This window comes from Hirundo rustica, chromosome 5 (assembly GCF_015227805.2).
Source record: "Hirundo rustica isolate bHirRus1 chromosome 5, bHirRus1.pri.v3, whole genome shotgun sequence".
NCBI classification, from domain to species: Eukaryota; Metazoa; Chordata; class Aves; order Passeriformes; family Hirundinidae; genus Hirundo; species Hirundo rustica.
In genome coordinates this window covers 45,278,159-45,296,511 of record NC_053454.1, presented here as the reverse complement: position 1 = coordinate 45,296,511, position 18,353 = coordinate 45,278,159, and the positions used below count along the sequence as shown (strand labels likewise).

General features: G+C 36.3%; 1 protein-coding gene across 3 annotated transcripts in view; it reads right to left on the bottom strand.

The window, feature by feature from the left end:
• Window positions 1-668: 668 nt before the first annotated feature.
• Window positions 669-18,353, bottom strand: part of KLHL2 (kelch like family member 2) — a 56,760-nt gene continuing 39,075 nt past the window's right edge. For 2 of the 3 annotated variants that reach the window (XM_040064270.2, XM_040064272.2), the window contains 10 exons: window positions 14,369-14,478; window positions 12,835-12,951; window positions 11,692-11,841; window positions 10,647-10,764; window positions 9,828-10,025; window positions 8,965-9,066; window positions 7,918-8,046; window positions 3,466-3,606; window positions 3,183-3,326; window positions 669-1,798 (listed from right to left, as the gene is read on the bottom strand). In XM_040064270.2, coding sequence (XP_039920204.1) covers window positions 1,770-1,798; window positions 3,183-3,326; window positions 3,466-3,606; window positions 7,918-8,046; window positions 8,965-9,066; window positions 9,828-10,025; window positions 10,647-10,764; window positions 11,692-11,841; window positions 12,835-12,951; window positions 14,369-14,478 — 1,238 coding nt within the window. In that variant the 3' untranslated portion in view covers window positions 669-1,769. Of the gene's footprint in view, window positions 1,799-3,182; window positions 3,327-3,465; window positions 7,016-7,917; window positions 8,047-8,964; window positions 9,067-9,827; window positions 10,026-10,646; window positions 10,765-11,691; window positions 11,842-12,834; window positions 12,952-14,368; window positions 14,479-18,353 lie in introns of those variants that run through there. The other variant, XM_040064271.2, reaches the window with a different exon arrangement.

Sequence of the window (18,353 nt, the reverse complement as noted above, 5' to 3'; positions counted from 1 at the left end):
CTTTAGAACACCAGCATCTCCCCACTCCTTCCCCCTGTGAAAAGTGCATATTATATGGCTCCACGCAAGATATTTACTATATGTGTTGTGTTAATTGTTGGTGTTGTATTAATATTTTGATAGTATAGTAAATGAAGGTTTGTAGTTAAAATGTAGTTTTTATGTACCAACCACAGGAAAACATAAATCTTTCAGAGAAAAAAGAATTTCCTACTTCCTTATCAGAAGAAACCAACTCCTCCTGCCTCTCTCAGCCTTGAGAATGCCACAGAGATTAAAGGAAAAAAAAGTGATACTAACCAGAGACGGTTCTTTGTTTAAATAGAGTTTATGCATCATGTATGAAATATATGAATATTCAACAGGCTATTGCTTTTAAGAGATCGTCCTTTGTTAGCAGAGGTCCTTCTTCGGAGCTTTCTTGCTCGGAAGAGGCACCCAGACGTCTGTAACTTTGTTTTTTATTGTCTCATATTGTCCTAACTCTAAAATTGTTCAATTTTTTACTCTAATTCTATTTTTTTATAACCATCTTATTTACTATTAAACTTTTAAAATTTTAAAACAAGTGATTGGCGTTTTTCACACCCCCCACCCCATCCCCAGATTATTTCATTGATTATTTGGTTTGAGATTTGTATTGAGAAACACAAGTTTTAAGCGACCTGTTGGCATTAGGAAACAATGTACAAACTTTTATTTGAAGAAAATGTCTCAAATATGACAGTAACTTTGGTCATGTTAAAAGGAGGCCATCCAAGAACAAATAAAATGTGCTGTTTTACAAGCATGGCCATATACAGTATATTCAGATATTGGCTAACAGAAGCTGAGGTTACACGCATAAACAGGCCTTTGTACCATGCAAGTTCAATGCAATTGCATACATTCACTACAAATTTTCAGTTATTTTCATGCCAAATCACCTTTTGGATAAAAAGGTAAAAAAGAAATAACATCTAAATGTGACCAAAATTGAACAGGAAAAAAAAACCCACCCATAAATACAGACAACATTTTTATTAAAAAGATACTGAAATTACACCTGCTCAAGAAGTGTTATACCGTCTCTGATCTCCTTCAGCGGGAATTAGTGTTAAACATTGTTACATATCAAAAAATACATCTCTGTTTTACAACAGTACTGACAACATAGTACTGACATATTCAAAGTACTGTGCCAAATTATAAATAGTAAAATCAGGTTTTGAAGAGTTTCAATAGAGAGCAACTTTTGCTCACACAAACATATGCACATAGTATAGTTATGTAACAAAAGTTTTATAAAAGGAAACAAATTTACCCCATGCCAGCTTGAATTACTGAGGTGGGATTCAATACCTACAATGAAGACTGACAGTTCATTTCCTTAAATATATTTATTAGTCTCTGGAAAAAATAATACAAAAATTTACTTTCACCAGAATACACACCATTCTTCACTCACAATCCGTTTCTCAGTCATGACTGACAGAAGTCGGTCCTTATGAAAGTGTTGGGGTTTTTTTTGAAGACCTTGCAATAAAAAAAATGGTCCACCAGACTTCAAAAGTTCAATCAGCTTCTGCTCAGCTGCAGAATAATCCTACACATTGCTTCTACCTAGAGTAATCTTCATCATCTGTCTTCTGTAATTGAAGACAGTCACATCTTCCACTGTGACTCAAGGTGCAGCTACAAGTAGAGAAGTGCTTAGACACTCAGTCACTTCAAATACACTTGTTGAAGACTGCTTCTAGTGCATATCAAGTTGAAAATCCCTTTACTGATCATAATGGTTTGTCAATAACTGTAACACCTAGAGGGACAAGGGGAAAAAAAGGGATACATCTTTTTTAATCAAGAAAAGAAAAATTTAATATGACACATTGCAATTAGCATTTAACTGTGCACCAGCAACAATGTACATATTTTTCCCTATTTCCCCAATTTCTCTTTGACACAAAGCTATCTGAATCAGTGCAAAGTTCTCAAAGTTTCTGTGACTTGAAAAAACCTGCCATTTATCAAGTTTAATTTTGCAATTGGTCAAATATATCCTTAACATTCACTTACACAACTCATTTGAAAAACTGCAGTTATTGAAGGAAAAGATTCCTGAAACAGCTCATTTTCTAAGTATCAAATCCCAAAAAACTTTGGAATTGGACTCCTTAGATTGAGATACATATTTCTTGTTAAAAAAAAACTAGTCATACCAGAATCATCTTTCTGACTTACCACTTATGTGCTAAATCCTTTTTGAATACACTTTAATCCCTTTTTTTTTTTCCTTGCAGTAAATAATTATTTCAAGTCATCATTCAAAATTGTCGGGGGTTGAGTTTGGTTTTGCTTTTCTTTTTTCTTTCTTTCCCTATAGAATTTTTCCCCCATAAGTTGCTAATAGACTAAATACTGATGCTTAAAGGGTACTTGACCCACACAAAAGAAGTAGAACACTTAGTTTGGGGTAGGGAAAGGCTCAGGGGCTCCGGGAGCTGAGGGTGTTTTCTTCTGCTCTCGGTCTCAGAGAGGACGGTCGGGCGACTGCTGGCTGTGTGAGGAGTCCACTGTTAATGGAGAGTCTGATCCTGGGAATTCTACCACCATCCATCATCTGCTGGAGTGCCCAGGAATTCGGAGCTCCTCGCCTGCCCTGCTGGAGCTGGGCCAGCCCTGCCCAGCCACTGTGGCTTCTTCAGCACTGCTCACTTTGCCGGGACTCCCTCCGCTGTGCCTGTCAGGACGCCCCCCTGCCTGCTGGGACAACCCCCTGTTTCCAGCCGTCAGCCCCGGAGTTTTTTCCACCGTTTCGGCTTGGTGCTCTTGGGGTCCCAAGAGATCAGACTGCCCGGGACTTGTTTTATTATTATTATTATTGCTGTTGTTGTTGTTTATTTGTCCTGTTATATTTACTAATAAAGAACTGTTATTCCTTTCCCCATAGCTCTGACTGAAAAGCCTCTTTAATCTTCTAAATTGTAATAACTTGGAGGGAAGGGATTGGAATTCCCCATTCCTAGAGAGGCCCCGCCTCTCCCTAGCAGATACCTGTCTTCCAAACCAAAACAAAAATGTACCACCAGATTCTTCCTACCCATTTTCTTATCTTAGGTTTTACCCTAGACATGACTCGATTTGGATGCTTTGTCACAAAGTTATACGTTAAAAAGTCTGCTAAAAAAATCTACATGCCTTACCTGCATAGCTCCTTCCTGTACTCATACAAGATGACACAACCGTCCATTTATCAGTTGTTGGATTATAATACTCCACTGTTGATAAATTACAGGAACCGTCATCTCCTCCAACTACATACAAGAGCCCATTTACAGCACAAACACCTAAAAGCAGGAAAACAGAATGAAAGTAATTTACTTACACAGCCCCCTCAAAAGCATGTTTTCTACGAAAGCAGCAGAAATCCACATACATGCCATTCACAATCGACACTGGCACAATTTCAGTCATTGTTGCACGTACCTGCATTCCTTCTGCACATGTTCATGTCTGCAACCTGCTTCCAGGTACTGGCAATGGGGTCAAACACTTCAACACTTTTTCTTACCAAAGGACCATCATGACCACCAACTGCATACAATAAATTGTTTAACACACCAACACCTGCAAACATATGAAAATAGACAGAATTAATCAGAGAACTATTTGAATGATACGAGGAGAAACAACAAATATGTCAGCTAACATAAATCTTTCATTAAGTCAATACTGGAAACTATTTCAGAAAACATTTGGGTCAGGATGCATTAAAGCAGAGAGACGGTAACTACCGTAAGACACTGATAAAATGCCTTGCGTGCCCATCTACCATATCGCAGCATACAAAGACCAGAGCTGTTCTGCAACAGAAGATTTAGAAAATTTTGGACGAAAAATGATGTGCAGGAAAATGAGGCTTGTTAAAATTTAGGACTAATTAGAAGTGACAGTAAATGAGACAATGTGCTCAGCCAGCATAACAAAGCTGACAAGATGGTAAAGTGAACTTTTAGAAAGTAAAAACTGAGAAGTACAGAGGATAAAAGCTGAATGGATAGACACTGTACAACAGGGATGTTTCCACTGAAGTGTTGGAATACCTTTTAAACAGATGGAACAGAAGTAAACAGCAGTGAGTACCTTCTCTGGGATTTGAAGAACACCAAGCGTCTTTGAACCAAGCTTCAGTTATCAAAATATCCAAAAGGATATTAAAGGGTGTCCTTTAATCCTAAGGTCTCCTTTACTTTACAACAAAAGTTTATCAGTCTGTGAGCTTGGAATGAAGGAGTGAGTAAAGCTAGTTCTATGTACTTGCTATTTGGGCTGCACATATTGAATAGATGGAAATGGGGAAAGCAGAAAGAAGGCCTGTTTATTTATTCCACCCTTTATAATGCATTATTAGAACCCAAACATAATAAATTTCAGAAACTTAAGGGGGTTTTTTGCATTAAAACTTCTGAGTGATGGACCATAAAGGCAACTAAAAAAACACTTCTATGAAAGTATGCTGGGAAATCTAATAAATGCCACATTTAAGACTATGAAACTTAAAGCAGAGATACAGATTTGCAAATATAGCTCATAAAGTATTCCATGGAAAGGGAACCACTTAAAATCTCTTTAAAGAGAAACAATAAATATGAATGCAAAAAATCAGATAAGTCCCCCAAAGGAAAAAAAAGTAATTGGAGGTTACAAAAAAGGAGGAAAAAAAAAAAAAAGGGGGTGGAGGGGGGGACAAGCCCGAGACCTTAATAAGCAGCTGAAATATCTTTAAAAACATATCACTAAATTTGTATTTAAGAGCCATTTCTATATGTGGAAAGAAACTACTCCTGCTGAAATGACTAAGTTTTCTTATTAAAGAGACTGATTTTAATAATTAAAAGAAGATAGGAAGGAAACATGGAAGCTAATTGGTATTGTAAATCTGAAAAATAGCTTCTTGATAGGACAGTCTTATAAATCATGCTATTTAGTGCTTTATCAGTGATATTCACCACTAACATTTCCCCATATCCTTCCCAGTTAATTTAATTCCTCTTCAATTGCTATTATTTCTAGCTATCATGCCACAGTACAGTATGACAACTTTTCTTTCTCCCACTCTGATCGCATGTCTGCAACCTGCTTCCAGGTTAGACAGGATAGTACAACATTCATCTTTTGTAGAATTAAACATTACAGAGCTAGAAGGAGGGCTATGATTTTTAGTTTAAATATGGGATGTGATATAAATCCCCCCACCCATGTTTTCAATAGAATTACTGGCCTTCCTATTCAGTGTGTAGAGCTTTCCCTCTGCCACATTGCCACTTTTTTCTTTCATTGCTCCTTATTTTTAATAATGTCCTCCGTTCCTCCATGGTGCTCCATTTTCCCTTAATCCCACACCCAGTTTCCAGGTCCTACCTTATTTCTTGTTCCTTCCGTCTGTATCCTCTTGTTGCCGTCTTCTGAGTTCTCCTCTCTTTGTTATTTTTCTTTCCTGCCCATTTTTCAGGACCCTGTCTTATATCTCTCAGCCCTCCCAAATGGCCTATATCTGGATCTGAAGTTCCTCCTCCCAATATGTTGCTGGAAACAGATCTGTCCCCGTATTGGTCAACTGAGAAGCAGTGGGTACTAAAGAAGAGTAACTGAGGGTTAACCTCTGAAAAGTTGCTTTTGAGTGAAGCTGAAGCAGTAGGAACAGAAGAGATGAGCTTAAGTTCTCTGAGATGACCAGACATCCAAAAGTTTAATACAGGAACAAAATTCTCTTTAGTTAGCCCCCGTAACACCACCAGGACTGATTGCCAGTTGAACCAATTCTGGTGGGTTTAGCTATTTGGCCTCTACAGCCAAGCTCAATCAACAGGCACAATTTTCACATTATCACCCGCTCCTCTGCCATGCAAAAATATAATTTTTCATGTATTTAAAAGAGTGGCACAGAAGAATGTTGATTATCTTACTCAGTAATATGAGTCTGGAATAACTGTCTACATTTAGTTTTCCTCTCTTTTTTTTATCAGTGAACCAGGTAAAAGGCAGAAGAGAGTTGAGTAAGCAAACACAGGGACAAGGGAAGAGAGAGAGGGGCAGGAAGATCCCAGTAGTTAGTATATTTAAGGAACTAAATTTCAGCGTTGTAGAAGAAATTCAACATTAAAAAAAAAAAAAAATCTGAAAACATCTACTGTATAAATAGGCTACAAGCACAACAACAGTTTGCAAAAACAGAATATCAAAAAATAAACCCCAAACACTGAAACAAAATGTGTGTGCAGGCAGACTGTAAAATGCAACTTTGTCACAACCCACCAACACTATTTGTCTTTATAATGATACTTGTAATGTTCCCATTTTATATAAATATTTTCCTCAAAACTTGCCAATATTAGACAGGAGTATTTTCCAGTACCCTTACTGCAACTCTGTCCAGTTTTTAATCCAGAATTTACTTCCAAGAAGCACAGAGTGAGTTACTAGAAGTTTCCCAAGACAACTGTTTTCTTGAGGTACAGTCTATCATGTTTCCTTCATTAACATTATCATTTTATTTTAGAAATGCAATTGAAACATGACTTTTAGTAGTAAGTGTTATCAGCTTGTGGGTCTTGTAAGGATATGATGGAAATATCACATACTATCTTAATTTTAGTAACCAATTTAGTACTTTGATAGTCTTGTATTGGAATTATTTGAACTTAATTTAAACATTATTATATAGGTAAAAACTGTTCAGAGTTAACAAAGAATAATGGAAGGTAAGATGAGAAGTTGGGATAATTATTAATCATATACTAAGCATACTAGAAGTCCGTTATTTGTAGCAATATCTCTTCCCATTATGAAGCACATTAAGGCAATCACCAGTAGATACTTGAAGGCTGTTGCTAAAAACCACCATTAAGTACTTGGCAAAAAAAGTGACTGAACTACTAAAAAATAAATGTAGAAAATAATATCATGGAATTTGACTTGAAAAAGTCCATGGGAACGCATCTAGAGAAATAAAACAACTTCTGCGAGTTGAAAAAACCTGAAATACCAAAAGACAAATAGAGGACAGTGAACAGTAAATGAGATTCAAGTCCATAATATTAATAGATAATGAAAATGCTAAAGTCAATTTGGAGCTGTGGAAGCATCATTTCATTAAACAAAAGTGGAATACCACAGGCACTTTTAAAGATGTCTTTAAAGAGAAATATACACACTCAGAATTGCAAGAAGGAAAAAAGAAATCCACAAAAAAAAAAATAAAAGGGATTTTTAAGATTATACAGAAATAAATGGATATACCTTGGCTAAATGATAAGGAAGGATAACAATGTAAAAGGCTGTACATGTACAGAGGATGTAAACACCAGGTAATGAGAAGAATTACTGAAGGTGAAATAAAGAGTACATAAGTGGAAGTAATAGGATGAAACCAGTAATACAAACTGAAGAACGAACAAGGACAAAATTTCCTGCAGTGAATCAGAATGCAGAACAAGTCCTCCAAAGAGGTGGAAACCTAGTCACACGTAAAGTCAACCTCAAAACGCTGCTAGAATAATCAGCCCTAACTGGCAAAGAGATCTCGGTAGAAAAGACATTTTTTCATCCTTGGTGTATAGATTTTGATACTTAAGAATTGAGGTGACAGTGATTATTAACAATCCATGAGTATTAGTCTGTATGTTAAAAACCATCAGAAGTTGTGGGAAGAGAAGGAATATGAAAGTATGAAAATACAAAGAGATATTTACTCTTAACAGAAGAGTACTAATCTTACTCTGTGGAACAGTTTTGTTTTTATAACCTGCTGTGTATCAGACATATAGGACTAGCACATTCCATTAGATTCAGACTTTAGCTTACCTTTCATATTTTTAGATACATTTTAAACCCACGAATTTTCATCTCTGCAAGGATAGCTGATCCTTGCCCACTCACCTGCTCCGCTCCGCCTCGTGCTCATTTCTGCGACATAGCTCCACTCATTGGAATTGGCATCGTAGCATTCTACTGAACTAAGGCACTGCCGTGACGCTCCATCGTAGCCACCAACAGCATACAGCTTCCCTGGGGGGGAACCAAAGGAGCCTGCCAATTGCTAATGCACACACAGGGATTGGCACATGGGCGAAGAGGAAGGCATCACTCTCCAATTAGCTACTAATCAGCACCTGTCAATCACTTACTGAGATTCTATACTGTAAAGTTAGTATGCCACAGCTCTTGTCATTTTTGGGATGTAAATGCACCCAGTATCTAACAATAACAATGCAAGTCCAAAAGATTTTAAATTGCCTAGCTGAAATACAAAGGTAAGGTTTTAAATTAGGCACTGTTCAAAAGCAATCTATTTCAAGTATGTTCAGTACTGGAAGTTCATGAATAGGCTTCCCAGAAATATCAGAAATTCAGATGAAAATCACCTTACAGCCTGCATTTTCAGATTAGAAACAGCACTGGTTTCTATGCAGTTAAAACACACACCCATCCCTAAAACTGTTCTAAGATCCAAGAGCCAGGCCAGGCCTTCATTGTGCAAGTGACATCCAGGCTATTCACCACCAAGCTGACTGAAAAGTCAGCAGTTTATCTGGCACTGCCCTTGGGTTTGTCCCCAGCGTGCAGCCAGCAAGGTCAGCCACAGATAATAGGGCTCACAATACAGCAGTGCTACAACACTAAAGACAAAATGGAAAGGTCATCACGTCAGCTCTCTGACTTTGCTGACATACGTAACCTAGAGCTTAGCAACATATTCCTCAGCTGGCCTAAGGCACAGCTGAAGCTCTGAAAAAAAAAAATAAAACTACTATGCTAAAAACTGGTCAAACACAAGTAGAATGATTACATATAGTTCATACCATTTGAATTACAAGGCTGAGAAAAAAAAAAAAAATCTGACGTATGTTTTCAAAAGTAAGAAAAACTAGTAGGGTAAATGATTGCATTTCCTTCCATTATTTTTAATATCATTTGTCAACTTACCTCCAACAACACCTACACCAACACTACTTCTTCTTGTGTTCATTGGAGCTACATGAAACCACTCGTTAGTCTTTAAGTTGTAAACTTCGACTGATGACAAACCTGTGAAAACAATATAACATTTTCTCTATAAATCTAGGTGCAGCATACTCTCTAGCTTTCAGGAAAATTTTCATATCTGAAAATTCAAATTATTTCCTTTTAAGGATTGTTAAATACTGAACAAAAAGCACAACTTTTTGTCCTTTAGATAGGCAATTACAGTCAGCCCATTCTTTATGTCTGAAAATGGGCAAATTACTGGAAACCTTTGTGGAGCTGTGAAAAATTCTTCCCTGGATTTTTTTCCTTTCTTTTTAATTAAATTATATGCTTTCTCGTACATGTGCTTCTATAATAGTTATTCAGCAAAAAGATCCCTTCTGCACTAATTGTTTAATGCATCTAAGTAGAGAATGAACAGTGTACATCTAAAGCTTTCTCACAGGTCAGAAAAAGCTGTTTATAATCTTTTTTACACGACATAAAAACGCAGAAATACATTTCCTATGCAAACAGGACAAAATAGATCAGATAATTTTTCTGTCATATCTTCCACAAGTTAAGGACTCTTACTATAGAAGGAATACTGGAAGTGAACTTGCCAAAAGTTCACTAGCCTTTAAGTCTGAACTCTTAGGAGGAAACAGTCCTCTATTCAGGTAGGGGGATGTGACCACTTAAGCACGTTCCACATCACAAGATGCCAGGCTACCCTTATGCTTGGTTTCATCACAAGTACCAGCAAAAAAGCAGCATTAAAATTTGATACAATTATTTTAAGAGTAGTCAAAGCTATTCAGAAGTGTCTAAGGGAAACATACCAGTACTCCCATCAAATCCTCCCACAGCGTAAAGAAGGCCATTTAACACAGCTGCTCCCAGTGTGCTTCTCCGGTCTTGCATGTTAGCAACGCTTGTCCACTGGTCCTTCACTGGATCATAGGAATCTACTGTACGAACTCTCAAAGAGCCATTGAAACCACCAACAGCATATACCATGCCTCCCATGTACACCATTCCTAGAGCAGGGAAACAGGGAGGGAAGATGAGTATTTCAGTCTCTCTGCCAATTAACTGTATTCTCTACCGTCCTAAGTATGCAGATACTTGACACAAATTAGAGTACTCACTACACTTGTGCTTTTGACAGTCCCCTAGAACCACACTTCATTCAGATTAAGCTGTAGAATTTCTGACACTTTTTGCTACTAACAATGCACGTTCCTGAGCACCATGCTTGCTGAATTTCTTCTTGCTTAAATTGCTCAGCTGCTTTAAGATCACGTGTTCATGTTTAATAGTGGATGATCACTTCTTCACATTCTTTCTATAATTTAATAATATTAGGGTATTTTAATAGCAAAATTAATCATTATTGCAATGCATTAATATTTAAATTTATTTATCCCTTGTTTCTGTGGAAGGTAATAAAGTACTTTATCCTACAGATTGCAAACTGAAGCACAAATTAAGCACAACTGATCCAAGTTGTATCGCTCCAGATTAGCAAGTAATTCAAATGATCAGTGAAGTAAAGGTTTAGCCCTTCTTAGATAAATATCTCAAGTACTGTTCCAGAGAACAAACAATGCCTAATTCTGAAGCGTTACCAACCACAACAAAAAATTAGGCATCCTTACCTGCTCTACATCTTCTAGAAGGCAATTCAGCTACCTGATGCCAGCGTTCTTCTTTAAAATCATAGCATTCGACACTGCGAATTGCCTTTGGTGCCTGTCCCCCAACTACCATCATCAACTAACAGGGAGATAATAATAATAATAAATAAATATAATAATAATAACAACAACAACAACTGTTAGTTATTTGCATATATGAGAGCACCTGAAAGATCAAAAAGGTGTTAAAAAAATAAAGCAAGCTTCTGTACAAGAAACAATCAATGGATGGTTCTCCTATAGAAATTTGAGTCTTGCGAACCAGGCAAAATTAATTGTTAGGTATTTTTTTAAACAAGTGTAAATTGTAGTTATTTTATCCTGAGGAAATACCAAGGGTAGAAAGCAGGAATTAATCAGAATCTTGGTAAAGCTCGCATGAAAGAGGGAGATCCTGCTGTATCTTCACATCCTAATGTGATCACAGGTCTGCGAATTCACCATCCATGATGTGTCATGAAACTGTGACCATCCATCACATAACAGTCTTATCTTGTTCTTCTAAGAAATATGTGCTAAATCTGATGAATCTCCTATTCTGCTATTGCCATTTTCACAACAATACTATGACCAAACTTCTTTACTTCATTGTAAACAAGAAAGTATCTAATGTTTGTTTTTTTGCTAAAATAAACTAAAGATTAAATAAAAAATCCCAACATGGAAGCTTCAGTCATTCTTTGTTTTGGTTTGGGGTTTTGTTGTTTTTGGGTTTTTTTAACAGGCTTACTTCTCCATAGTTGTATATTTCTCAAAAGCTGAAGCACTTATTAAAAAATGTTTTCTGGGAGGGCAGGTAGTGGTGATTCTCTGTGTAAGTAGGAGGTTAAAACATCTATATCATAAGTGTGATGGAATGTGAAGGTAATCACTTGTTATATTTTTATGATAAATAATTCTGGTGCAAATTTTTTACAGGAATACCCCAAGACACAGTCATGCTCTCATGAAAGTTTTTAAAATGTATTTTGAAATAGTAAATACATTGGAAAAACAAGGGTCTTACTTTTGGAAGGCTAGCAGGTGTTCTCAGTTTTGTCCGTGTGCTCTTCATCAATGCCCGTTGCTCAGTTGGTAGCAAGTGATACTTCATAGCTTCAATGAGGAAATCTTTACAAGCACTGCTGTTCTTAACCAGTATTTCCTCTTCAACTCTCTGTTTATTAATAGAAGTTTAACAAGGTCTGAGCATGTTAAGGAAGTAAAACAGAAATCACAATCCAAAGCGTAATAAAGCCTACGATCTATCACACAAATGCAGATCAATCTAATTTTTAAGATTGTAATTTAACCAGCACACAAATTTGTGTCGGAAACGTGCAGTCACTAAAAAAAATCAAAATATGCTGATTGTTAATTAGCAAGTGGAAGAAACAGTGATAGGCAAGGTAAATCACTTTTCTTACAATTGGGCATATTTCTTGATTTTTTTAAATACAGACAGTACATAATATTTTTAGATGGGAGTAGTGGAGAATAATTTAGCAAATTAGTAAGCCACCCCGCAACAATAAAAACCACAACAGAACACAACAGCAAAAAAACCCCAAATCCCACCCAAAACAACCCACACAAATTGGAGATTTGTACCACAAACCCAGAATTTTTAAAATAAACACCTGCCAACCTACTAATACCTATCAATGCTAATACTGAACTCATATTGTCAATCTTAGGTATTTGACCGCACACAAAAATATCCAAATGAGCTTATAAAATTTGAAAAAATGTATTTTATCTGAACCAGGTAAAAGAATGCTTCCTTTGTCATCAATTCCTAATCAGCTTAAACAACAGATATAATTCTGAGGTTGAAAATTCACTTATGAGAGCAAATCCTTTATCAAAAGATGGCATTACATATGAAACCGAACCTGACCTCAGCAAATTACACTGTTCAGATTCCCGGTGTGGTATGATATGCAGTCAGCCAAACAGATAAATTACTTACATAAATCATCCTCTATGTGGCAATCCCTCACCTTGGTGTGTGTATGTGCATATGAGTATGTGGTAGTGGCTGCTTGTTTACTTTTACTGTCACTAACATATTAATGACACTTGTTTAAATTTAAAACTATCTATCTGGCATTAAAATAACGAACAGAAATATTCACATGCAGAATAATTACTATTCCTTTTTGCTTACCTGAACTAAATACTCCCGGGAAAGCAAAGGCAGCCGAACATGCTCCATCAGACGTGCCATTAGCTCTTGCCTTACATCTTTGTCATGGTTTACCCAGGCTATCACTGCTTCAAATACCTTCCAGAAAACAAACAAATCAAGTTCTTTGACTTACAAGTCCATAAGCACGAAAACATCAGTGTGCCTCCAAAAACAGTTTTGCTTATACTAAAACTCCTAATGTAAGAACAGATGACAGTGGTTACAGCTCCCATTATTTCCATATTTATCAACTACAGAATTATGAAGGTGTGTTATCTGGTGTCTTTTTATACCTACTCCTCTACGGGGGTTTCAAGGATAGCTGTGCTACATTGACAAAATGCACACAGTGACTTCACTGACACTGAAAACTAGGCAAACAAAACAACACAGCAACAGGAATATTACAGTACTCATACTTTTCTTCCTTTCTTGGAGAACTGACCTGCCACATCACCATTCAAATGACTTAACATCACTGAGTCTCAGTAGGACAAGTGATGTCAAGCCTGGTTTTGCCTCCATTGCACAGTAGCTCATCATTCACTAGAGCATTAAAACCTTAATTATACTCCACAAAAGCAGCATCATGTGTATTTAAGTGACAGATCCAGACTTTCAGGGGATTACAGGAACAACAACATAGCTTTGCTAGTTGCTGGTTAAGCAGATAATTCTTAGATTCAAAGTTTCAGAAAGGTTTTAACCTGAAATACTGCCTAACCGTACAAATGAGTATTCAAACATGCTTTTGAACACAATTTAGCCTTATTTGAGTACAACTATAAACTTCTCGGGAAAAAAAAAACAACCAACATATTTCAAATAGATCATAACTGAATTGAAAAATCTCAAAATGAATACATCCACAACCCAAAAACCATTATAGCTTTACAGAGGCAGCCCGGGCTCAGTGAAGAACACAGTGTTTCAAAAATGGCTTTAAAAGATTGAGATCTAGGCTAAAGGTGAGCCAGCACACATTAAACTCTGGTTAGGTAATACCAAACTGCATTGCATCTCCTGTGCAACCCACATGTGTCCAGTTAGGTTAAACAGCTCACATAAACACACAGCTTTAATACCTTTGTGGGACTGCTAATGTTAAAGTTAGTAAATGGCATATAATTGCTCTTCAAAATTAGAATTATTTATCCCTTGGTAAACCAAACTCCTGTGAATGTGACTCAGTATGTGTTCTGGTTGTTCTGCTTGAAGATGAGAAGTAATTTCTGTTTAATGTAGTTTTGGGTTTGGGTTTATTTTCTTTTTCCCAAAGAACAAAGGGTAATGTGATTTAATACAGTTTTAGGATTTTTAAGTGTTGAGACTAATTTTCAACATCAGACTGACAACACTTTTGGGAAAAGTCCTTTAAACTTGAGCACAATACCCACCTCATTTCACTAAGGAAACACAGAACACATCCAAAAAAGTGCACAAGATCAGTAGGAGCAAGCTCACTCTTTCACATAAAAGGATAAAAAGAATAATGAGATACAGATTGTCTTACCTTCTCCTCTGAGGCAATTGTCAGTTTGTCACTGGATATCAGACTGCACACCTGCTCTACACCAAGATTGAGGTATTCTTCACTAAGTACAACATCAGAAAAGTGCTGTTCTGTTTGGAGGAAAAGAAATATGTTAACATAGAGTGCATCACATCTCCACATGAATAACAATCATTAAAGCAGCAGGGGGTAAAAAAAACAAACAAACAAACCAAAACAAAACAAAAAAACAGAGGAAAATTATTCAATATGCATGCTATTTGCTATTTTACCCTACCTAGAAGCAATACATTAACTTAAAAACCTCTTCTATAGTTTAAAGCTTGATCTCACAAACAGCTTTTATATTTAAAGATTCTTTAACTGAAATATTGTAACACATTATACTAAAAGTATTGTAGCAATTTTCAGATGCTTGCTTCATTTCAGTTCTTGTCCTTGAGAATTACCTGTCTCATTTTGCTAAATTTGTATACAAAAATACAGAAAAAAGACTCCAGAGTCTGTATAATCTGTATGTTGATGACAAGCATAGTTTAAATTTAGAGTTTGACATGAACAATGGTTGATTCTTTAGAACCAACCCGCAATGTCATACAAGTCCTGTTGCATCTCTCAGAGCTCTCCAAGATCATAAAACATTGCATATTTCAATCTCTACAATGCGCAGAAGGTATGTAGTTTTTCCCAATTTTTTTAAACCTCAACTTAAATAAAACTGAAAAAAAATAATGTTTCCAAGTTGTCATTCAGTTATTCAGTTGTCCCCTCCCTTCCTTAAAATTGCTTTTTAGGGCCTTGTTTTGCTTAAAAAGTAGTTCCATTCAGTTAAATTATTTTTCCCCTTCTTCTGCTATTTTTAACAGAAGGTAGAAGGGACAACTGTTACTAAGAACTTAGGAATTCTCTCAAAACTAGAATAAATAAAAAGAGGCCAGCAAACATACTCAAACCAAAGAACATTTTATAGCCTTTTCAATCACTCTATTAGTACTACTGTAAATAAGACTCCATATTTGAAAAAGTTGTCTAAGCTGTTAAAAAAAAATTAAAGGATGCTGAATGCTTAAGCTCAAGAAGTCTAATTTTTCAGTTCAACTTTGCAGGGTACAAGAAATAGCTGTTTTAGATGCAATTATCATCAGTACAAGTCCTTCTAATTCTGCAGCATTCTCTTATGATGGACAGGTAGTATTTTCTGCAGTACTTTAGGCAATGGGGAAAAAAGGATGAGAAGAAATACTATTGATTTTTATGACATCCCCATTATTTTTCCACTGTACAAACATTCTTGTATCTGTTTTCTTTTCAGACAAGTATTCAGCTTCTCAAGCTAAGTATCTGATGAGTTTTATTGTTTGCAAATAGAAATTGAGAAAGCTAATTTCTATAGATTATTTTTACGATAAACTCCAAATTTCAGGTGACAGTGACACAAACCAGTATGCCTGACTGTACTGAAAAGCTGAGTTTGGAAGCAAGCAGAAAGGGGAAGCAACACACATCCAAATCTCAAACAAATCTGAGGTTCTGAAGCACTGTTTATCTTTCCTTGAGAAATACAGTGCAACAGTGGATCACAGCCAACAGCATATATTTCATGAATTAGCAATACCTGGTTGATTTTAAAGACTCACGTACAAAAGTCTTGCTGTTTAAAAGTTGATTTAGATTTATGTCATGCACTAAGTAGGAAGAGATCCACCCTCTAAACCAGGAGAGGTGAAAGATGCAAATTTTCAAAGCAATACAATGAATGTGAGGCTGTCTCCAGTTTTCATGCTAGACATAAGAACTATAAAAGAGAATCCAGAAAAAACAGAGCTCAAACAAAAATTGTTTTACTGGATGTCAGCCTCTTAAAGCATAAAACATGGCATATGGTCAAAAAAGGAGTGAAAAAAAGGAGAAACACTAAACCAAACTACTCAATCAACAGCTGCAGATCCTCAGGTGAATGAATTACAGACAAAAGAGAAATAGAAGAGACTTCTACATAAATTTTAGTTGTCAAAAAAGAGGTAAGGTGAAATAATTTGTCTCATAAGACTCAGATTGCTTGTTATCTAGGAAACCATTGTTACTGATTGATAGGTAACATTTGGGCAGAAGCCAATTGCAGAAGCCAACAGCTACATGGGTTATTTAAAATAATTAAAAACTGAAAAAGAACAAGGAAATGTAAAATCCATTAAATCCACCAATGGCAATTTATGTAATGCTGGTTCAAGTGTTGAAGACAGAAGGCTTCATTATATATAAAAATTATGCTTATGAAATTCAAACTTTTTGCATCCTTTTAGCAAGAAGGATATCAGCATCTTTGAAATAACATTCAGTACCAAAATTTCAAGAAATCACTTGAAAAGAAATCCTCTTTTCCCAGTAATGATGAAAAACATGGAGGTGTGTGGATTTTTTTGCCTTCTGGGTTAGGATTTGTATTATCTCATATTACTGCTGCCATCCTGATAGCTTCAATACTGAGGAGACATTAACATCAAACTGATGAAACTTATCCCTAAATGATTAAATATTTCATGCAAATATCCCCTGTAAAATCTCAAATTATCTTGTCTTTTATTTATTGGATTAGGGAACACACTTCTTTCTTTAAGAACATCCCTTATGGAAGGAAAGCGAGAACTACCCAGATGGAAGTTTCCATGAGAGAATAATTTTTTTTTTTCCCAAATCAGAATTTTCCACACAGTATGCAACTTTCACAAATTTGTACTGGAATCCTGGTCCATTTCTTGCCTCTTTACCCAGAAATTGAAGCCAGCTGGCTCCAGAGTCTGGCAGCCGGGAAACAAGCTGGCTTAGGACTTCAGAGGCTTGGCTTCTAAATTCCTACTTCCAAGCAGAGTCCTATTTCTTTATTATCAAGACTAAACTCTGTTTTTGGGGAAAAAAAATCCATTTTAGGACGTTTCTAAAACATCTGCTCCAATTGCATATGAAAAACAGATTTTCACATTTTTGCAACTGATTTAATTTCTAGCTGAATAGCTAAAGATCTGTCCTTGTCTGCCCTGTGCCAGTGGGGTGGGACAAACGACAAGGAAGTCTTTAACAACATGAAAGGGGCTAGTAACAAAAATGTCTGGAGATACAATGAATAATACCAGCATGAAGAGCAAGGAAAGAAAATAGGAAGTGTAATACTTTTTGGTATTTGTTGTCCTGAGTCTGGAGCTTTGTATTATACGTGCACATGCAGCAAAAAGCACTTGACACGTCTTCTATCCAAAAGGCACACAAGGGTGGCTATACGGATATTGCCGTTAACTTTATATTTTTCATTTACATAGGAAGGAAAGGTACATCTGAAACCTGCACAGGATATTTTCTGCTCTAAGCATTTATGGATTAATTTAAAAATGTCACATTGAGGTTTTTTTGTTGTTGTTGTTTTGGGTTTTTTTTCCTTGGGACAAAAGGCCTTTGCTATTGGCCTGTTTTAAGGCACTGATCAAACAGGAACTCCAGTTTTGTTGCAGAAGGATAGAAACAAGTTCTGCCAGTTGGAGAACCAGCAGAAGTTAAAACTGCAGAATCACATTTTTTCAAAAAAAAAAAAAAAAAAAATCAGATTTATTTGTCATTTTTATGGTTAAATAACTGTTTTTTAAAACACCATGAAATTCACAACAGCCAAGGCAACAGCAGCATAGCAACAGACGTTGCTACTCAGAATAGAATCATAAAATTGTCAGAATGAACCTGACAACTCCATCCTTTCCATGCCAGGCATACAGATGTACACAAGAGCAGTCTACAGAAGACGTGTACGTTTCCAAGTCTTGCCAGGGCTCAAGTTTTAGAATAAGAGCACCAGAATCAAGAATGCTGTTACCCCACAGTCAAATACAATGCAGTAATCCCTGAATCGTGCTCGAACACAGGCTAGGATTCCCTAACAAAAGAATCTTCAACATCTCAGCACAGTGCTAAAAGCCAAAAAGGTTCACTGTGCCAAGCC